Source organism: Baudoinia panamericana (genome assembly GCF_000338955.1).
Source record: "Baudoinia panamericana UAMH 10762 unplaced genomic scaffold BAUCOscaffold_4, whole genome shotgun sequence".
In the NCBI taxonomy this organism is placed as follows: Eukaryota; Fungi; Ascomycota; class Dothideomycetes; order Mycosphaerellales; family Teratosphaeriaceae; genus Baudoinia; species Baudoinia panamericana.
Window position 1 is genome coordinate 281364 of NW_006911260.1, and position 21191 is coordinate 302554.

Genomic DNA, 21191 nt, shown 5'->3' on the forward strand with positions numbered 1-21191 from the left:
ACCGAATCGAGATATGTGCGGTACTCCGCAGCGACCAGAGCTTCACAGCCAGGACGCAAATGGTATTCAACCCCTACATCGGTGGCACATTTGCGACCATTCACTTGCATACCGCAGACGCAGCAGCGGCATCAGTGCCCCATGCCATTCATCCACTTTACCTCGTGTGGTTATTGACGCTGCAGGATCAAAAAAGGGCTAGCAGAAATGGTCAGAGGCCGAACTCTGAAAGCGTGGACGGCCACTTGCTAGGCAAATCACGCTTATACTCGGGTGTCGCTTCGGATGTCGTTCTTGGGATGCCTGTTCTGTGACACTTACTGCACACCATAGGCTAGCTGCCATCTACTCGAGACGGTATGCGCCAGGCCTAGGGATCCTGAGGGCAGCTCTGATTTGGCTTCCGAGAGAGCCGTCGTCGAAACCTAGACTTTTTATTCCAAACTCAGGACTCACTTTGTAAGTAAACCCACGGCTTGTTGATTGTCGCTTGAGACTTTTTTACTTGATGACACATTGGCCGGACTCATTAGCCGCTTAGACGGTGCATGCAGTGAAATGATACTTTTACCGGGTCACGTATGTCTCCGTTTCCGGAGGACTTGAGACGTCCCGATGAAGGCGGAGAACTGCAGCAGATTACTGTCCACTAGTAATCGTACATTTCAAGCTCGCCAAACCTTGTCCATACAATAAAGAAAGCGGTCAAAATGGGTATCATCGAGATCCCCAGCGCCACCAGCAGCAGCTGCATGTTGATCGGCCCTCCCTCGCCATCATTCTTCTTCTTCCACGGTATAGACATCGACGAGTCCTCAAGCACCTGCTCAGCCACGAGCTTGCCGCCCGCCAGACAGATGGGTACACCCGTTCCCGGATGAGCGGATGCACCCACCATGTACAAGCCCTTGATGTCCCTGTCGGTCCTCACTATGTCTGACAAGAGCTCGCCTACTCTGCCCACGACGCCGCCGCCGAGCTTAGCGTCAAGCCAGTCGTTACCGCGTCGGGCGCGCGTCGAGGGTCGGAAGCATAGCACGTTGAAGAAGCTGTGGGACAGGCCGAGAATGGAGCCCTTGTCGAGGTTGAACTTCTCCTTCCACGTCATGGGATCATTCGTTTGTTCGTGGACGATCAGCGGCTCAAGATCTACCCCGGTGCGAGCGCGAATCGTCGAGAGAATGGTCTTGCGTGCGAGTGCAATCATTGCGGGCCAGTCTTGATGCGTGGTTGGCGAAACTCCGGTCTGAGTCGGAGGCGAGACGGCTTTGATGTCGCCATTCGCCGCTGACTTGTCGTTGGACACGACATGCCCGTTAGCTTGGCCATCGGACTGCGAGAATGGTGCATCGATAAGGTGCCCCACAGGTACCAGGACCACAACGGTCTCTCTTCCCTTTGGCGCTGCGCTTGCATCAACTTTCGTCGGCACATTTACGTAGAAGCTTGGCTGATCAGGTATGAGATGCTTCTTGAAGATGCTGTCGAAGCTCTCCTTGTATTCGTCTGCCAGGAAGATGTTGTGCGCTTCGAGCTGCGGTACAGATTCGGACAGGCCCCAGTAGAACGATATACTCGAACAGCTTGCCGGTCGCCGCGCCAAGGTCTCCGCGAAGGGCGTCCGCTTGTCTGTTGAAGGAGCAATCAGGTTGTTATACGCATAGACCAGGTCTGAGTTGTTGACGATGACATGAGCAGGAATCTGTTCTCCATCTTCCAGCTCCACACCGAGCGCCTTCGTTCCTGAGTCGTCCAACACGATCCGTTTCACAGGCGTGTTCAGCCTGTACTCTACCCCTTCCCTCTTGCCTATGTCAACAATGGCCTGCATAACTCGGTGAAAGCCGCCTACGGGATACCAAATACCCTCGGCCAGCTCCGTGTACTGCAACAGGCTATACGTGCCGGGCGCCTCAAACGGACTCATACCCATATACATGCTCGCGAAGGTGAACACCCTCCGTAATCGCTCCGTCTTGAAGTATTTGCTCGCTCTGCCCCACACGGTGTTGAAGGGGTGCAGCGTGAATATGTGCTGTAGGAAGCTCCACCTGAACATCGCGATGAACGACGTGAAGTTCCGGAGTAGAACATGGGTCATAGACAACTCATAGTGCCGATGCGCCTCCTTCAGGTAATCAAAGTAGCGTTCATATCCTCCGACACCCTCCCACTTCTCAATCTCGTGCTTCATGCGCGCCAGGTCTGTGCTCAGCTCGAAGCTCTCGCCATCGCCGAACCAGACTCGGTAGTTGGGCTCGCATTTGCGAAGCTCCACGCCCTCCTTCTCCAGAGTCGTGCCTAGCTCTTCGAACGTCTGGCGGAAGAGCCGCGGGAGCAGGAGGAGAGATGGGCCTTGATCGAAGCGGTATCCTTCATCGGTATGAATCAAACTACATCGTCCGCCGGTGAAGTAGTTCTTCTCAAGCACCGTCACCTTGAAGCCGGCACGAGCGAGGCGAGCTGCGGTCGAGACGCCGCCTGCGCCGGCGCCTGTGGAAGAATGTCAGTTTGTCGCATGGCGATGTACAAGTGAGTGTGAGTACCTATGACAATGGCAGTCTTCTGCCGGCGGTTCGCGCCCATTGAGTGTGACTCTGGACGAAGACATAGTGGCGTGGTGAACGTTGAAGTCTTTCACATGCAACGGGCAGACGACGGCGTGCGGAAGCTAGAAGAGCCGCTTAGACTATGACGCGACTACAGCGCCTGGGCATCGCCAAATCATTTTCCAACTGCCAAAGTCGCGATGTCTGCAAGCAAACATGGTTAAGCGGATGAGACTGACGGCAATCTATTACGCTCCCCTCCACTATGCATGCATGGGTATCTACAACTTCTGGCAAGCATACAATATATACAAATTTACTCCTTTTTAGCGCTTTCGCGGACCCTGGAGCATCCGCCAGGCGACCCATAACCGCTTCCACACCGGGACTGTTGCACGTCCAGCCTTGACCTTGAAGCCAGGCTTACGCAGCTCTCGCGCGATCTGCATGTAGCTCTCAACAGCCACGCGCATAGGCGCTCTCGCCGGGGCCGGCAGCTCCTCGATCGCACCGACACTGCGATCGTAGAAGTGGAAGGCTCGATCGAGCAGTCGCTGCCGAATCGTTGAGAGCTTCTTAAGGAAGAAGTCATCCTGCTCGGCACCAGATGCTTTGGTAAGGCCACCGGCGAACGACTCCGGCGTGAGCTTCTCCTTCTTGAGCCAGCTTGGCGGTACATAGACGCGCTTGTTCTCCGCATCAACGATGAGGTCTCGCGCAATGTTCGTGTATTGCAGCGCGATACCCATATCGTGTCCTGCGCCCATTAAGCGCTTTGCTTTCGCTTCCGAGGTGCCTGGGTAGTGGTACAGGACGAGCTGGATGCAGAGTAAAGCCACAGTACCTGCCACTCGTGCGCCATACAGATCCAGGTCTTGCTCTGTTTTGATCGGCCCAGTCAACGATGAGTCTGAGAATGCGAGATCCATATCAAAGCCCCTGAGAAGCTCATAGAGTGGCTCTTGGTCGAGTCTGTCGGTCGGGAGCAACAATAACGTTAATTGCGCGTCCGGTGGAAATTGCCGGACCGCGTAAAGTGTGGCAGGGCCTTGGTTTGGATCTCTGGCATCAATCAAGTTGCCGTTCGCCGTCTTGACCTTTCCACTGTAGCACAAGTCCAGGAACGTCTTCAGCTTCTGCACCCATTGCTTCGCTTCTGCCGCGTCGCTGGCATTATCGATCAAGTCATCTGCAACTCGACAGAACGAATACAGAATGATTAAATCAATGCGTAAGCGACCCTGGAAAGCAGAGGATGCCAGATAGAAGCTCCGACTCTTCGCACGCAGGCGTGCAACCGCCTGTTGCAGGCCTATGGTGCGGTCATCATCGTAAGTGGTCGACGGGAGCAGTAAAGCCCGCATAGCAAACCATGGTGTCGGTAGGGCTGGTACGTGCCGAAAGTGCGCCGGAAAAGTATTGAGTATGGCGATTGCAGTATCAAAGGTGACCAAGCCGAACACAATCAAGCAGTTGGTGAGCAGGAAGAAGAGCGCTTCCTCGATCTCTAAGCCGGGCCAGAAAGTCAAGCCCGTCTTCGTCCCGGAGCCAATCACCCACGTCCCACGCTTGAGCGCTAATGTATCCACAATCCACAGGTACACTGTAGGCAGCGCGATTGGAAGGATCGTGCTGGTAACTGGAAGGGAGACCAGGAACTGGTATGACAGACTCCATAACGCAAGCAGGAATGGCACAGCCCAGACGAGTATGAGGCCCAGATAAGTCTCGTTACCCCCAGCGCGCACATAGTCGACACCTTTCTTGAGTGTCAGGCCTAGCGCGACCTGGCCTATGAGCCTGATATACTTCCACTTGTCGTTCCGACCTTTCTGCTCTTTGACCAGATATACACTGTGCAGTATCGGCTTGTTCAGGATCAAGTAGAGCAGAGTCGTGTTGAAAGTCTGAATGAAGAAGAAGAAGACTTCTTCAAGTGGAACATCGAGTATCGTTAAGCCGATGACTGCGGTCTCCGGGTAGGACCATATCCTAGCCCGTACAAGGTAGCTATCCCATGGTAAGGTGGAGACGACCGCAATGGTAAGCAGGAACACGATCCTGTATATGTCGAGCCGCGTACATAGCGGCGAATAGACTATGGACAGAAGTATTGCAGGCGGAATGGTATAGATGAGGTGCCTGCGGTGGAACAGTCAGCGTCATGTTTCGGGGAGCCGGTGGCAGGTCAAGGAAGCCATACACTAGAGCGTAGTCGTAGCCCATCTCTCCTGCCTGTGTACAGAGTTCGCGGACGGTCGTGGTCGTGGTCGTGGTCGCAGAGCCATACCGGCTACACCAACAACATTTTCAACGTCCACGTCTGCGCCGGTAAGGAAAGGTGCCGAGTACCACCGCTGCCTGTACAGCCACACAACGGCCTCTCCCAAGACAGGAACCGACTGCGAAGCCGGCTTGCCGGCGTCAACAAACTGCCCGCGGGCCAAGCCAAGCAAAGCAAAGAAAACGTCCGCTTCGTCCAATTTCCGCGTGCTCAACAGTCGCCACATCGCATTAGCCACACTGCACGATGACTTGCGGCACGATCATTCCGATCCGATCGCAGTCCCACACGTAGAAGTCGTGAGACGGGTAGTGAAGCGAGCAGTGCTCCATGTTTTCCTGCATCCCCTGTAACGTTTGCCGCTCTGTCCTGCTTTAGCGGCCGCCGGTAACCGTGGAACTACAGCAGTCAAACGTCATTGGCGGACCGAGCAACCTGCTGTTAGGCCCTGTGCCATGCCCTCGACATCTTCGACGATTGCATTAGCAGAGCTGGTGGGAAGGTAGCGAAGCGCAGCGTGAAAGGTCACTCAGGCCTGCAGGTTAAAGTGCAGCAAGGTCCTGCTCAACATTCGTTGTGGAGCTAAAATCACTCATCACTGTTTCTTGCAACCACAGCGAGCCCTAATCGCCGCCGCAGTTTGCGGTCTCACTCGATCCTTAGCAGTCATGCTTGAAGGAGCACCCACGTTGGCGGCTGGGCAGAAGCGGAAGAGGACATCCAGCTCCCACACGATACAGCCTACGCCTCAAGCAAAACACCCGTACTTGACAGGCAACTTTGCGCCCATACAGCAGACTCTACCCCTCACCCCCTGTACATATACCGGTGACATTCCTGATGAGCTCGCCGATGGCGAGTATGTCCGTAACGGCGGGAATCCTGTATCGAACGAAGATCTCGGTCGCGATGCCCATTGGTTCGACGGCGATGGCATGCTCTCGGGCGTGTCGTTCCGACGAGATCAGAAGGCCGGCCGCATCGTTCCGGAGTTTGTCAATCAATATGTGCTGACCGACTTATACCTGTCTACACTATCTTCTCCTCGACTTCGAGTACCGATTCTGCCATCGATAGCGACGTTGGTCAATCCCGTGGCATCGGTCATCTACGTTACGTTTCGCATCTTCCGGACTCTGTTCCTGGTGTTGCTAAGCTTTCTTCCGGGCTCCAAGCAGAAAATCAAGAAGATTAGCGTTGCGAATACGCATATCGTCTATCATGATGGACGAGCGCTGGCGACATGCGAAAGCGGGCCGCCAATGCGCGTACAGCTTCCCGGTCTACAGACTGTTGGCTGGTACAATGGCGCTTGGGCAGAAGGCGAGCGCAAGGCAGAGGAGGCACAGGCGAAAAAGCAGCAGGAAGTAGAGAGAGTGCTCGGTCAAGATGGTGGCATGATTGCTTTCATGCGCGAGTGGACTACCGCCCATCCCAAACTCGATCCGGTTACGAAGGAGATGATCATGTTCCACTCATCGTTCGCGCGACCGTATGTGCAATACAGCATCATACCACAGGAAGCGCGAGAGCCGGTCGATGAGAAGAGGAGCCTGCAGCCACAATCGAAGATGCTTAATGCGGCTGTGCCAGGCATCTACAGTGCTAAGATGATGCACGACTTCGGTGTCTCTACAGGACATACTGTCATTATGGATCTGCCGCTCGCACTGGACCCAATGAACCAGATGAAAGGCAAGCCGCCGATGTCTTATGATTCAAGCCAACCAGCTCGCTTTGGAGTCTTCCCGCGCCGGCACCCTGAGCAGGTTAGATGGTTCGAGACAGACGCATGCTGCATATTCCACACCGCAAACAGTTGGGATACTGTTGATGCCGCGGGTTATACTACCTCGGTTAATATGCTCGCCTGCCGCCTGACGAGCGCTACTTTGGTCTTTGCAACTGGTAACGTTGCGCCACCGGCCGCACGCAAGCCTAAAACGGTTGCTATGGCGAAACGGATGTCCTTCTTCGCCAAGTACGACGACCCCATGAATGCGTCTGTGTACGAGCGCTCAGCCTTGCTCGAGTCTCCACTAGAGGAGCAAGAAGTCCCGAATCGACGTGGCGAGGCCGCTGCTGACAGCGAAGAGTACGATTCCGTCTGGGACGAGAACGAATGTCGCCTTTACTATTACAGCTTCTGTCTCAAGACCGGTCAGATCGAGCACCAGTGGGCACTGTCCACGATTGCATTCGAGTTCCCCTCTGTGCGTACAGACCTTGAAATGCAGGCTGCCCGCTACGTCTACGGCTGCGGTAGCAGCGTGACCTCGTTTGGCTCCGCGCTTGGCAAGGCCACGAAGATTGATCTCCTGATCAAGGTTGATGTGCAGACGCTCATCGCAAGAGGGCTGCAAAGACCGCCAAGAAGCGTGACGGGAAGCGTCGACACTCGCTCGATAGAGGAAATCCTGGCCAGTAATGACGACAATGACCCGATACGCGCTTTCCAGCTGCCAGAGGGATGGTTCGCGCAAGAACCACGGTTCGTGCCAGCCTCCACCAACAGCTCGGAAGACGACGGGTGGCTGGTCTTCTACGCTTTCGACGAGTCTCAGCTCACTGTTGACGGCGAGGTGCCAAGTGACAACTCGCCACTCCGCGCCAGGTCTGAACTGTGGATCGTGAATGCAAGAGATGTGAGGACCCTTGTCGCTCGTGTGCATCTCCCACAGCGCGTCCCGTATGGACTGCATGGGAGCTGGTTCACTGCTGACCAAATCCGGGAGCAGCGTGCGATCGAGAATGTCAGGAGCACAGCGAAAGCGCTTGAGAAGAGGGAGGTGGGTTGGTGGATGAGTTGCAGAGACGTTATCGAGCGAATGCTGGGTTAATTTCACACGGCCCCTGATAGCCTGGGGAGATCTGGTGTTCAGGTATGGACTGGCGCCACTGGGCTTTGAACGTACAGGATACCATTGACCCACTCATGGCGAGACCATCGACCGGCTGGTCACTTAATGATAATGTACATTTACGGTTCACCTGGAATAATTGTCATAATGCGCATGATGCGTTGCCCGCCGATACATCGCTTGGCTTGGTATTTACTGTTTCGACTGCCTCTCAACCCCCGCTACTTCTGAGAACGAGCCATCTACAATATAGTCACGCGTCGATTGCAACGTAAGCATAGCTAGCTCTATGATTTTGTGTCGCCGTGTTGGCTCGACGCGATTGCCACAACGTCATGGTCGAACCTTCCTTCAACGTCTTGAATATTCATTACTGCATACCCACCTATGTGATGAATCTTGTCTCAATTGAAGACTTTATGGCCTCGGCCGGGCAGACATGATATGGAGCTGCCGTTCAGACGTCGCAACCCGGCTGATGTAGATGGTGACGAGGAGAAAGCTCACCAATTGCCATCACCGCAGAATGTCTCGCTCCGAGAGCGTTTCAAGCAGTACGTTGGCATGCAGTACTCATGGAAACTTGCAGACGTTGACGCTGTTGCAGCTTCACATGGGCATGGTTCACCCTCCCGATGTCCACAGGCGGCATTGCCCTCCTCCTCGCCTCGACACCGCACCGTTTCACTGGCCTGACCACAATCGGCAAGATCTTCTACATCTTCGACCTTGTCATCTTCGTTTGCCTTGTCGCTGGCATCATTGCTCGCTTCACTTTGGCCCCCGGCTCCCTACAGAAGTCCTTACTCCACCCAACGGAAGCTCTGTTCGTACCGACGGCTTTCCTGGCCGTGCTCAATATCCTGGCCTGCATCCAGGAGTACGGCGTACCGGCTTCCGGACCCTGGCTGGTTGTAACGCTGAGGGTGTTGTTCTGGCTCTATATGGCTGTCACGTTCTGCCTGGCGGTGATGCAGTATTGGTACCTCTTCACAGCGCCGAAGAGGCTGACGATCCAAAGTATGACGCCCGCTTGGATATGTACGTATATTATCAGTCCGACTCAATTCTGTGGTAATGAAGTACTGACGCTTTGCTCCCTTCATAGTACCCATCTTCCCCGTCATGCTCACCGGAACCCTCGCCAGCCTGATCGCCGCTAACCAACCACCATCTGCACGCCTCTCAATCATAGTCGCGGGCGTGACATTCCAAGGTCTAGGTTTAATGGTCAGTATGATCATGTACCCAATCTACCTGACCAGACTGATGCAATATGGCCTTCCAGCCTCGAACCTGCGGCCAGGCATGTTCATTGCCGTGGGTCCGCCCTCCTTCACAGGCCTCGCCTTCATCGGGATGGCTAACGCTCTGCCCTCGGGATATGGCTACTTCGCCACCCGACCTATGGCGATAGAGATACTGCAGACAGTGGCGCTGTTCATGGCGATCGTACTGTGGTCCTTAAGTTTCTGGTTCATTGCTCTGGCTATTGTAAGCGTACTCGCTGCGACGAAAAGTACGAAGTTTCACCTGGTTTGGTGGGCTTTCGTCTTCCCTAACGTCGGCTTCACGATCTGTACGGGCAATATTGGAAGGCAGCTTGGCAGCCAGGGAATCATGTGGGTAGCGAGCGCCATGGCAATCGTGCTGGTGACGATGTGGTTCTTCGTTTTCATCTCGCACGTGCGTGCGGTGCTGACGAAGGAGATTATGATGCCGGGTAAGGACGAGGACAAAGATCAGTACAAGTGGGACGATGAGCAGCATAATATACCTACACCACCGTGAAAAGGGAGAAAGTAATTGGTGCGGATATCGCACGTTTTGCGACCCTTCGTGAGAGAAGCCAGCTATAGACGACTATGTGCCACTGAGAGCTACGTCGCCCGCCGAAGCCATCGCTCAACAGGCACCAAGCCAACCCTCCGACGCCGCCGCCATGCCGTGGTATAATGCTCCCAAGACATGCTGAAGCCAGCCCAAGCACGTCATTGACTCATGATTTCATCGCCATGCCCAAGTCTATGCTGCGGCGCCCCTTCGCCATCCGCCGTATTATGGTAATATGTAATGAACGCCTATCAAGCATCGAGCTGATCCGGAAGAGAAACCTTTAGTAGCCGGTAGGCAACTGCGAACGGTTCATAGTGGGCAGGAAGCGGCTGAAAATGTTGCTCGTCTTCTGCTTCTTATAAGCCTGCTCGCCTGCAGTCTCAAGCGGCAGCGATGGCAATGCCATGGGATGCTTCGCCAGTGAAGGTTGGATGCGGACGACCAAGGGCATGGCGTGGCTGTCATACTGCTGAATGTGTACCGGCGCGTCTTCGCAGATCGGGTCAACATATGACGAGCTAACGCTGACTGGTGACACCGAGGAGGCATACGACTCAGCCGAGGACTGTGATGCGGAGGATTGACTGCGGGTAGGCGGTGACAGCGAGGGTGTCCGAGACGGTGCACGAGAGGACCCGCTACACGATGCGGCGTAGTAAGCCGCGCGGTAGGCGTACTGATCGACGTATGACCGCGGCGACTCATGATACCGCGCAGCTTCCATTGCGGTCCGCCGTTGCTGCTCGACAGCAAGCTCCACCTGCCGTTGCTGCTCGAGGGCGGCCATCTCCTCGCGCATGCGCTGCTTCTCCGCCTGCCGTGCCTGCCATAGCCGGATTGGGGCAAGGAACGGCTCGAAGTGGCAGTAAAGGTCTTCTTCGGTGATTCTCAGATCGAAGTCAAGCAAGCCCAGAAGCTGCTTTTCCATGAGGTTGACTTCGGTCAAGCTGAAGCCGAAGTTGTCGTAGCCCTGAACCGCGGTGTAGCGTGCCCAATGCTTGTTCTTCGGTGAAGAGTCGTTCAGATTCTTCGCTGCTAGGATGAGGGAGGCCAGGAAGATGCGGTGAGCTGTGCACTTCATGCCTTTGGCCACAGGCGGCAGTCTTTGCTGCAGCCTGCTGAGGTAGACCAAGGATGACATGAGCGTTGGCACTTGAACGTGTGATCGGTCGATGAGAGCTGTGATGAACAGCTCCAATGATGGTAGCTGCGGCTCGAAGTAGTTGCCAGCGGCATGCTGCGGTGGCGTAGTCGGAGGCGTAGGCAGGAGGTTCTTGTCTAGCTCCGGTTGGCCTTCGCAGCGTATGACTTGTGATGCCTTGAGTGCGAGGTAGGAGACCATCTCCTGGGAGACAGGCATGTAGATAAAGTAGTCCAGTGCTGCTGCATTCTGGGTTGGAGTAGCAACGCAGTAAGCCATGACTGATAAGATTGTTGGATGTAGACGTCGGTGTGGTGTTGATAGTTGAAGAACGTGCAAATGTTCCAGACAAGTGGTTGTACGAAGGGCTTGGATGTCGATCAAGTGTGTCGTATTGTCACCGTGACAATAGCAGGACACTTTGCGAACTGTGTAAAGGTGAATAGCCGGACAATGGAGCTTGCAATAGTAGATTCGGACAGCTGAAGAATAGGTCGTACAGACAATAAGGATTAGCCGACAATAGCGGTGGCAAGATGCTTGTGATTAACGAATTTCGTGATCTAGTATGCTCGATATGCCCGATGTCGAGGCTTCGTAAAGAGACGGTGTAGCTCTTGAGCTGTTGGAACGATGGAAAGCAGCAGTAAAGATGGTTGTCGGTGCACAGTGATCTCGGCCTGCGAGAAGTGCGACACGTAGTATTGTCTGGGTGTTTGGAGGCGGTCACAGGCTTATGAGTTGTTTCCAGATGCAGGGTCGGCTGCAGAAAGCTAATATGCAGATGTCGTTCAAGGGTGAGGATTGTGACAGACTTGTTGCTCTCCAGAGAGTTGGTCGCCGATGTGGGTGTTGACGGTGATGGATCGAGACAGTATGTTAAGGTGGGCGAGCCTATACTTATTGCCTTGCACCCCTTCGTGGAGCAAGGTAAGGTCGTCGCCTGCTGCTTCACTTTCTTCGAATGCGTGCGGCCCAGCGCCGTTAATTGGCTGAAGCCGAAAGCACGGCCGAATAAACCCCTCCAAGCTAATGCGCGGTACCGCCTTGCAAGGATCTCGAAACGCTGCCACACGCGCTGTTAGAGGACATCTCAGACGAGTCTAGGAGCCACTTACCGCAGTTCAATAAGCGTCGTCTGCCAACGAACGGCTTCCTCGTCGCAGAACTCGAGCTTCGTTGAGCAATCTGGCTCGATACTTTGCCCAAAGGTGACCCCGCGACTATTGAAACTGCAGCGAGCCGTGCCACTCTCTGCGCGTGCTGCAAGGTCTCGATGGGCGCCCCGGCTTCAGAACAAAGGACCTCTTGCGGAGCTAGACTCTAGCCGTAAAGAGTCTCTGGTATGTGTGCCTTGTTGCCCACGCCTTGTGCCGCTTGCCGTCAGATTGAGAGTCTCATGGTTTGGTGTGGTGTTTCCTTCACCAGAACAATGCAGTCGGTGGCGCCGGGCTTACATACAGAAATGCTCACGAGTCCATGAGACATACCAGCATGCGCGACACCGTCTTCGCCACTGCTTGACAACGCTTCTGCTGCGCATGATGCTGCACGTTACGTGGTGGCGATTTGCCAGCCCTGAGGTATGCAAGCGAAGCTTCATTTCGCCTTCGGACCATATGCAGTACATAGCATTTGCCAGCCATCATTCTCACGCACGCCCGCAGTCTGGATAGCCGGGATCGTCATTTCGTGGGCAAATGAATCCCCATAGCCGCAATCTCGTCGGATGAAAGAGCAGGAAGGGTTTGGTGTGCATTGCACAGCCCGGAAGCCTTCCAGAAGCCGCTCGACTGTCCCCGGCAGAAGTGAAACCCGCCGGAAGTATCAGCTTTCTGCATAACGCAAGTGCTATTGGCTACGGAGAGACAAGGCCAATCAAGCCTAGTTAGATAATTCCCAAGCTTCACATGAGTGCAAATCACCTGATCTACCGCGCGTGTCCATGTGAAGTATTGAATCTTGTGGGATGAGAATTGTTCAATGTCAAGAGGGGAGTTCGCAGCAGCAATGTATTCTTGCATCGATCCATGATCTCAAGCTAAGTCCCGCTGCTTCGAAGCAAGCTCCTCTATGCTCGTATGGGGGAAGAAGTGCATCGGAACCTTACATGTAGCCTGTCAGTGCTTCAACGCCGTGGGAGTGAGACAGCGTCCACAAGGCTCGTGGAATCATCCCGAAGTTTCAGCTTTCCTCTCCACGTGTTACCTCCACTGCAGCACCTATGCTTCTGAGCCGTGATGGCTGTTTGCGTGGTGTCCTCCATTCATCCTAGCAGTACAATAAGGACGCAACGGCCAAGTCATGCCACAATAGCTTAAACTGATATACGGCATGCTGAACCACCAATGCAACTTCAGCACTGCGCCGCCGATAGTGCAACTTGAAGGAGGAATATCGTTCGGAAATATGAGACTACCTATGCATAAGCATCCAGGAAACCGCAGGTATGGTATGGAGCTCCAGGCTTGCGATGTTCCCTATCCACATTCCTGCCATGTAGCGGCGAATATCGATGGGCTAAGGTACGAAGCAACATACCCACGTGGGGTGCATCTTCTGCTGCTAGTGAGCGGGCTTCACGAGGTCGCTGTGAACGAAGAGCATTGTGATGAGCTAGTAGCGCTGTTGCCGCCATCTTGATAATACTTGTCGTTTTCAGCCTCGACAGATTCGGTAGTATCAAGCCATGCGTCACAGCAGCAGAGCCCAGTGGTGATGGTGATCACAGTGATGACCTTACGCATCTTCGGCGGCGGCACCGTATAGGTTTTAGAGAGGAGACTCCCAACAGGAGAGCTCAATGCTGTCAGGTATATGGCATGCGCACGTATGGTGGTAATTGGCCCCAAAATATCTGCAGTGTCTCATGTCCATATTCGCAGTGTCGGCATTTTCAGCAATGCAGCTTCTCAGATATAGGCTCTGTTTGTGTCATGTCGTCTCAGCATCTCTGATCGTGAGTCATAGACTCCTTCCGCGCGCGGTGTCGCCGCCGTCTCTTGGTTCCGTTGCACACTCTGCACATCATGTCATCGCCAGGCAACTCGGCAAGCATACGCCTAATCTCGTGCGAGATGCTGTACTACAGCACACCGCCGGGTATAGACTGTCATACACATCAGCGACATGCTCAAGACGTGACTGCTTCAGTCATCAAGCGGACATACCTTTTCCTGACTATGACTAGCCATCCCACTCCAGCCTTCCTGCGGACTCGCATGCCGTCGCAGCATGAACATCGGTTTCCGGCCTTCCTTGTCCAATTGCTTAAAGAGGAGAAGGGGCTTCTCTTCGAGTCCAAGACAGCGCTCCTGGTCGCCGTGCACAATGTACAGGGCGTATTGCCTCCAATCATCGGTGATATTGTACCGTTTGAGTGCCACAGGCAGCACGACACGGCAAGGGTCTTCAATGCCGACTCTGAATGACTTGAAGATCTCCACCGGGTTATCTGGGTTGCCGCGGTCTCGGTCTCGCTCTCGCTCTCGGTCTCGGTCCCGCGGTAATGGCGCAGTCTGCGGCGCCTCGTCGTCTCTCGGGCTTGGAGTGGGCACTTGTCTTCGCAAAGGGCGGGCTGAGGCGGGTGGCTCTCGGTCAGCTACGATGGTACTAGCGTTCGACCACTGACTACTCGTAGAGTATCCCGTGCCAGAGTCATCTTGATGCGCGTAAGCATGGCGTATCGGAGCCGGATCTCGGGGAAATGATCGAGCGGCCGCTGAACTGGGTGGATGGTAAGATCCGCCGGATGATGGCGCTTGCGTGCTATACGCCGGACTCGTGGGGCTGAGCTGTTGCGTGTGCAAACTGCTCGGTGATGTCTGGCTCGTCATGCTCGCAGTGAGATGGGTGCTCGCTGCCATAGCCGCTGCGGAGGCTTCTAAGTGCGTGCCGCCTGGGTCATCGCGTACTTCTCTTGGCTGCGGCGTATGTGACTGCGGTGGATGAGTGGGTGAAGGCTGCTTCGGTGCGCCGCCCAAGAATAGCTTCTTAGTGGAGAATTTCCGGCTGAGCGAGCTGCCTTTGCTCTGAGGTACGGGCGCAAGATTCTCGTTCAGCTTTGGGACTTCGATATCTCGTGGAGAAGGTATTGTGCCCCCCACGGGATCCGGTAAAGGCGTTCGCTGATCTTTCACCAGCCGCATGATGGGTAGCGTCTCCTCCCGTAGCTTCCGGTTGTCTTCGATGACACGATCCAGATCCTGCTTGAGCGCCTTCAACTCGGCCTCCGTTGCTAGAATCCGCTGATCTCGCAGCCTGATCGATTCAATCACTCGAGCAATATCGTCCTGGGTAGCGGTGAAATCGCTCCTGTCTCCTTCCGCAGACAGCGGTACGTAGTCGCCTTCTTCGATCTTGACGCCAGACCGGATCTTAGACTCGTAGACAGCCTTAAGGATGGTCAAGCGGTGCCCGACACTCACCACGCCCAGCTCCCGCAGCTCGTCGTGATGTAGCGCCACAAGTGCCTCGCCATTGACCCCTTCATCCGCAAACGCTTGTCCGTACGGCTTCAGTGCCGGGGACAGCGAAGCGATGTAGTCCGCCACTTGCTCCTCCGTCCACTGCGTGACAATGCCCGTCGGACTTCTACCTTCTCTCTCAGTCCAGGCCTGCGTGGTCGGGGTGTCATCGCCATCCACCGACTCATGCTCATCCTCCGACTCCGAAGGATGGTCCGTGTCGTGATCATCAAACTGCGTAGGCATCGTTGGCGAGAAGACTGTACGCTCGAACTCATCATCTGCTTCCGCGCCTTCGCTGTCATAGCTATCATCGCCTGCTTGCCGCGCGTATTTGTTCATCTTTTGGGACTTCTTCCGTGGGAGAGCTTCAACCTGAGTAGCCGTTCCACTCCTACTCCTCTGACTTGGCAGTCCTGCTCTGTCACTCGCGGATGGCCTCGCAGGTGGTGGCCGTTCTGGCGGGAGTGCCTCTAGTCTCTCGCTGAAGCTCGCATCGATCGGAGTGCTTGCAAACTCCGTCTCAGTGGGACTGGCAGGACTCGTTGGGCTGGCAGGATAGCTCGATGTCTTGTGCAGTACCGGGAGACGCTCATGGGATCTGTTTCCGCTGGACGGAAAGCCACTGCTCGCCACACTCCCAGCGCTGCCTGGTGTGCGCAAAGGAAGAGGACGGTTCGGGATGTGGCTTGCTCTGTGTGATACCTACATGCTGCCATCAGTCACCCATGCGCCAAGAAGACGGAGTGCTGGGGGAGCCTTACCCGGCTCAACCATGAGCCTTTACCGGCGCCGCCAGAGCTGCTGCCGTACGCCTGGTCGAAGGTGGGTTGTGCAGACGCCAGGATGACGACGTATGCCGTGACCCTCGCTGGAGGGACACGGCGTCTGGGGGTGCAAAGTTGGGCGTGGTAGTTGTTTCACAAGCGACCGGAATATGCAGCCAAGCGTTTCGGGTAGCTGTGTCAAGCAGAGTGTCGCCTCGTTGCATGCGCGGGATGGATTGGTTCCTTCGCTGAGACTGCGTGGAGCCTTGTTTGTCCGCGTGAAGGCCCAGGTCTCAATACGGAGGACTTGGTGAAGGCCATGGCTGCGAGCAGAAGAGCAGCGCTATTGAGGTGGGCGGCGGCTTGGTGCTTCCCGCCGGCGCCAGGGTTCGCCATGGCAGCGGCCCGTCACCGTCGCCTGAACAAATCAGCGGCCGTTGTTGGCGCCCCCTTAGCGCCTGCGCTTGCGGCTGTTCAGCATTGATTGTGCGCAGCCCATCTCTCTTACCACCATGCGCCCCATCTGCATCTGCATGATATGATATTACAGCAAGGTTCCACTGTGCATCAATGGTACACGGCTAACAGGAACCAAGAATCTACAAGCTGACGCATGCTACCCAACCAGGTATAACAATGGCCGTTACAACGCCCAGCCAACGAATCCGTAGTCGAACACTAAGCATGCCCATTCGTCCCATTCTTAACATTCGTATACTCGCTCTGCCTTCTCACATGGTAGCCCACCCTGGGGAAATGCACCCTTAGGCCATTCTCCAGCTGCACAACGATCCTTGACCTGCTCAAACCGACCAAAGCACCCTTCTGCGGGAAATAGCCAGGCGTCGCATCTGTCATCTCAACAGCCACCCCCTCGCCTTCCTTGAGCTGAAGCGGATCCGCAGCATCTACGCCAACGTCTGGACATGCGTACTCGCAAGCCAAGATCTGCTTCGTCGCTTCTTCCGCGCTAACGAACTGGTCTTTCTGGATTTCGTCGTCGTGGATGGGCAAGGCATTACACCTGTACAGACGCATCAGCATGATCTTATCCAACCTGTGCAATGGGTGCGCATCAACTACCATCTGTGCACCTTTGGGAAGGCCTGCTCGTCAAAGCCAGGCTCCTTCGCCACGCTAATGGTATGCAATGCCCACTTAATCATCCACATGGCATGGACATCCGCCAACCCACACTCCGCGCCGTCGATAAAGGGTCCCTTTCCGTCTCCCAAAAACTCATTCTCCGCCGTGGTCAACAGCGACCGCAGCTCGGACAGACCATTCTGCTTGAGCGTCCCAAAATCTTCGCGCGCGAAGACAGCTGGATACCGTCAGCGTCCTTGTCCGTCCCAGGTTGTTGGTCGGTTAACCTACGAAATAGATTCGCCCTATCCTTCGCGAGATCCTTCGATATCAAACTCGCAGGTACACAGGCCAAACACACCCAAAAGCTGCGATAACCCCACTGTTCATACGCCCGATCATGCTTACTCCTCTTCAACCCTTTCCCTTGCTTCTCCAACAACATCTGCATGGCATCAATAAAGCAGGTGTTGTCACAGAAGACGTCCTTGCCGATACTGATGACCGGAACTCTACGGTAGGTCACACCTAAATCTTCAAGGATGGGTCGAGGTAGGACGAACGGCTGCTCGCAGATCTTGAAGGGTGTGTCGGTGGCATGGAGGTAGTTGCGCGACTTCTGCGCGTTGGGAGCGAATTGGTAGTCCCACGTTATAATTGGTGGGAGGGTGGAGGAGAACATCGTGAATATGCGGATGCTGTTTGGGATTCTATGCACTGGGAAGCTGTGTGATCGAAAGATGGTGAACGCCTACCTCCGCCTGTCTATTACATGATGGTGCCTTTTATACCACCACACTTCATCACTTCGCAAGTAGTGGTCGACATTATTCCCGTCACCAACCCAGAAGCGGTCCAAAGTCCAGGCCTTCGTCCCCGCAGATGCGGAGATGTGGAGAGACGTAGATCGATCAACGCGAAATCCTCACCGTCTCACGTGCCCTGTATGCTAAGTGTAAAGAAGAACAGCGAGCGATACGGCTAGCGGGCATTGATGAAAATAGTGGAGATAGGGGTCGAGTGTGATGGTACATTACTAGCCCACCGTGCATCGCTTAAGCGGCGGCGACAAGTTATCGGAAACACAATCTATTGCACCGCAGCGGACGCCGAAACCGTTCTTGCTACCTCCCGTATGCTCGTACTCGGTCCAGTGACCGTGTATACCTACCGTCGCCCCAGCGCAAAATGGGCTAGTCTCTTCTGTGCGTTAGATTCCTAGTCGTAGAGATCCTCCTCGCCGGCACCTGTAGCATCTGTTAGCACAGGCTCGACCGCATCACGACAACGAGTAGACATACCATTCCCATTCTGCTCCTGCTGACCAGCACCGTTCTCCCCGCCCTCCGGGAAGCGGAAGAAAGCGCTACCACCGGCCGAGTTCTTCATGCTCTGCGCAAATGCCTCGTACCGCCTGATCTCCGTGTCGGTGACGGAGCGACGAGCCATGCTCATCGCCTCCTCAAAATGCCTCTTCGTCAACTCCGGCACTGGATCCTCCTCATCGACATCCTCATCCATCTTGGTGTCGTCGCCGGCGGCAGCCTCGCGCTGCTTCTCCTTCTCAATGGCGATGCCGATGCTCTCCTTAATGGCGAGCTTGACAGCACGCTGGGTGATGAAGCCCAGATCCGCACCGGAGAAGCCGTGCGTCTTGCTGGCGATGTAGGCGAGGTCGACATCTGGAGCGACGGGAGTCTTGCGGAGCTGCGCCTTGAGGATGCCCTCGCGGCCGGCTTGGTCGGGGAGAGGGACGTAGACGAGAGTGTCCAGACGACCTGGACGGCAGAGTGCATTATCGAGCTGCTCCGGACGGTTGGTGGCGCCGATGACGAAGACGTTCTTCTTGCTGGTCATGCCATCCATTTCCGTCAAAAGTTGGTTGACGACACGATCAGAGGCACCGCCAGCGTCACCAACAGAGCCGCCACGAGACTTGGCGATGGAGTCCAACTCGTCGAGGAAGACCACACAAGGAGCAGCCGCACGCGCCTTGTCGAAGATGTCGCGGATATTGCTCTCAGACTCACCGAACCACATGGAAAGCAGCTCAGGACCCTTGACGGAGATGAAGTTGGCAGCGCACTCGTTTGCCACCGCCTTGGCGAGCAATGTCTTACCCGTACCTGGTGGGCCGTAGAAGAGCACACCACGAGACGGGCTTAGACCGAACTTGAGGAACTTCTCCGGGTGGTCGACCGGGTATTGCACGGACTCGATGAGCTCGCGCTTCACGTCTTCCAGGCCACCAATGTCCTCCCACCGAACGTTCGGCACCTCCACAACCGCAACCTCGCGTAGCGCAGATGGGTTGGAAACGCCCAGGGCGAAGCGGAAGTTCTCCTGCGTGACACCAAGGCTGTCAAGCACCTCAGCATCGATCGTGTCCTCGTCCAGGTCGATAAGATCCATCTTCTCACGAATCTGCTGCATGGCGGCTTCGGAACACAGCGACGCGATATCGGAACCGACGTAGCCGTGAGTCTCAGAAGCGATTTGCTCAAGGTCAACATCGTCGCCAAGTTTCATGTTCTTGGTATGGATCTGGAGAATCTCGAGACGGCCAGTCGGGTCCGGGATGCCGATGTCCACTTCACGGTCGAAGCGGCCGAAGCGACGCAGGGCCGGATCGATGGAGTTCGGACGGTTGGTGGCGGCCATGACCACGACGTTTGCGCGCGCCTTCATGCCGTCCATGAGGGTGAGGAGCTGCGACACGACACGACGCTCAACCTCGCCGTTGGTCTTGTCACGCTTTGGCGCTATCGAGTCGATCTCGTCGATGAAGATGATAGCCGGGCTGTTCTTCTCCGCCTCTTCGAACGCTTTCCTCAGATTGCTCTCAGACTCACCAGCCATCTTCGACATGATCTCCGGTCCGTTGATAAGGAAGAAGAACGCACCGGTCTCGTTGGCGACGGCACGGGCCATGAGAGTTTTGCCGGTACCCGGAGGACCGAACATGAGGATACCGCGCGGTGGCTTGATACCGATGGACTTGAAGAGTTGCGGATGCCTGAGTGGCAGCTCTACCAGCTCACGGACCTGCGCCATTTGCTTCCTGCAGCCACCGATGTCGTCGTAGCCGACTTCGTTGAGATTACCCTCTTCGTCCTCGCGCTGGATTGGGTCGCCTTCGCAGTGGATGACAGTATCCTGCGCGACGATGCCATACTCCGGCGGGTCGATCTCGACGACTTTGAACTCCACTGTTCTCATCGCAGCTCTGCATGTGAACAGGTCGCCTTGCCTCAACGGACGGTACGCCTCGCGGAAGTAGGGAGCAAGGAAAACGTCGAAGAGTGAGCCGGTGAGACCTTCGATGGTGTCGGCCATAGGCAGCACCGCAATGCGCTTGGCGTACTTGATGTCCGGACAAGGGTTGACCGTGACCACGTCGCCCAGCTTCACGCGCAGGTTGTGCCTCACTACACGGTTCATGCGTGCTGACCCGTCCTCGAGATCGTCATCAGCAAGCACGATGAGCACGGTATCCTTCCGCTTCTTGCCCTTGACTAGCACGGTATCGCCGCGGAATAGCTGCAGCGTCTCCATCGTGTTGTTGGAGAGGGCGATGATGGAGTTGTCATCCGTAGTGGCGTCAGTGACGATCAAGCTATTCGGCTTCTTCTTCTTTCTCAGGATGGCGGTGGCGGTCTCCTCTTCATGAGGCTCGCGCCTTTCGGCACCGCTCGGGTCATGCTCGAGCTTCACCTTCTTCTTGTCGGCGGTATGGTCTGGCTCTGCAGACATCTTGATGGTTGTGTTGATGTGTAGGGGTGGATGATGGATGAGGCGAAGATTGTTGCTCGTGTGATCTCACTCGAGACTGTGGCGCCTCCGGTGTCTTGAGTGAGCGAGGGTAAGAACAACCTCCTGGCTGAAGGTCTAGCGACGACGAAGCAGCGCGTGGAGGAAGCGAAAAGATGTGCAAGTTGGTATGGGAGATGCTTGAGGAGTGTTGGGTGTTGTGTGCATCAGCAATCGTTCTCCGAAGGTGAACGTACCTGAACGCACGGGCCGGCGCCGCTGCTAGGCAGGTATTCGTGACGCAACCGAAGCAGCCACTCAAAACACCCGCTTACGCTTTGATAATCCTCGGCGAGAAGCGGCTGGAAACAGAGAGATTTAGTCTACGTGTTCTCTGCCACCCTGTACAACCACAAGCAATCTCACTGAAGCATTAACATGGCCACCGCTT

At 55.5% G+C, this 21191-nt stretch overlaps 8 protein-coding genes across 8 annotated transcripts; 3 read left to right on the top strand and 5 right to left on the bottom strand.

Moving 5' to 3' along the window:
* Positions 1–649: 649 nt before the first annotated feature.
* Positions 650–2586, bottom strand: BAUCODRAFT_120791 (uncharacterized protein; the record flags this gene model as incomplete). The annotated part of the gene is made up of 2 exons (XM_007676582.1): positions 650–2493; positions 2547–2586. The coding sequence occupies 2 exons, from the start codon at positions 2584–2586 to the stop codon at positions 650–652; spliced, it is 1884 nt and encodes a 627-aa protein (XP_007674772.1).
* A 289-nt stretch (positions 2587–2875) lies between these two features.
* BAUCODRAFT_66702 (uncharacterized protein) lies at positions 2876–4775 on the bottom strand (the record flags this gene model as incomplete). The annotated part of the gene is made up of 2 exons (XM_007676428.1): positions 2876–4691; positions 4753–4775. The coding sequence occupies 2 exons, from the start codon at positions 4773–4775 to the stop codon at positions 2876–2878; spliced, it is 1839 nt and encodes a 612-aa protein (XP_007674618.1).
* A 424-nt stretch (positions 4776–5199) lies between these two features.
* Positions 5200–7899, top strand: BAUCODRAFT_31874 (uncharacterized protein). Its single transcript, XM_007676168.1, has one exon. The coding sequence runs from the start codon at positions 5502–5504 to the stop codon at positions 7671–7673; it is 2172 nt and encodes a 723-aa protein (XP_007674358.1). The 5' UTR covers positions 5200–5501; the 3' UTR covers positions 7674–7899.
* A 239-nt stretch (positions 7900–8138) lies between these two features.
* Positions 8139–9485, top strand: BAUCODRAFT_146479 (uncharacterized protein; the record flags this gene model as incomplete). Its single annotated transcript, XM_007676583.1, has 3 exons — positions 8139–8248; positions 8302–8735; positions 8803–9485. 3 exons carry the CDS (start codon positions 8139–8141, stop codon positions 9483–9485), a joined length of 1227 nt encoding a protein of 408 aa, XP_007674773.1.
* Positions 9486–10257: 772 nt separating this feature from the next.
* BAUCODRAFT_57635 (uncharacterized protein) lies at positions 10258–10911 on the bottom strand (the record flags this gene model as incomplete). The annotated part of the gene is made up of 1 exon (XM_007676369.1): positions 10258–10911. A coding segment is annotated over one exon (654 nt), but the record flags the coding sequence as incomplete, so codon positions are not given.
* Positions 10912–12850: 1939 nt separating this feature from the next.
* Positions 12851–13567, top strand: BAUCODRAFT_406342 (uncharacterized protein). The gene has a single exon (XM_007676584.1). It carries the CDS (start codon positions 13006–13008, stop codon positions 13312–13314), a length of 309 nt encoding a protein of 102 aa, XP_007674774.1. The 5' UTR covers positions 12851–13005; the 3' UTR covers positions 13315–13567.
* A 189-nt stretch (positions 13568–13756) lies between these two features.
* BAUCODRAFT_146481 (uncharacterized protein) lies at positions 13757–17672 on the bottom strand (the record flags this gene model as incomplete). The annotated part of the gene is made up of 6 exons (XM_007676585.1): positions 13757–13780; positions 13842–15842; positions 15902–16025; positions 16623–16928; positions 16988–17228; positions 17282–17672. 6 exons carry the CDS (start codon positions 17670–17672, stop codon positions 13757–13759), a joined length of 3087 nt encoding a protein of 1028 aa, XP_007674775.1.
* Positions 17673–18009: 337 nt separating this feature from the next.
* BAUCODRAFT_31880 (uncharacterized protein) lies at positions 18010–21016 on the bottom strand. Its single transcript, XM_007676169.1, has 2 exons — positions 18292–21016; positions 18010–18237 (listed from the first exon to the last, which is right to left on the bottom strand). The coding sequence occupies exons 1-2, from the start codon at positions 20741–20743 to the stop codon at positions 18209–18211; spliced, it is 2481 nt and encodes an 826-aa protein (XP_007674359.1). The 5' UTR covers positions 20744–21016; the 3' UTR covers positions 18010–18208.
* Positions 21017–21191: the final 175 nt, after the last annotated feature.

Coding starts and splice junctions, on each gene's coding strand:
- BAUCODRAFT_31874 (XM_007676168.1), top strand. CDS start 5,502: ATGCTTGAAGGAGCACCCACGTTGGCGGCTGGGCAGAAGCGGAAGAGG.
- BAUCODRAFT_406342 (XM_007676584.1), top strand. CDS start 13,006: ATGCTGAACCACCAATGCAACTTCAGCACTGCGCCGCCGATAGTGCAA.
- BAUCODRAFT_31880 (XM_007676169.1), bottom strand. CDS start 20,743: ATGTCTGCAGAGCCAGACCATACCGCCGACAAGAAGAAGGTGAAGCTC. Junction 18,238..18,291: donor GCAGGAGCAGAATGGGAATG/GTATGTCTACTC, acceptor CAGATGCTACAG/GTGCCGGCGAGGAGGATCTC.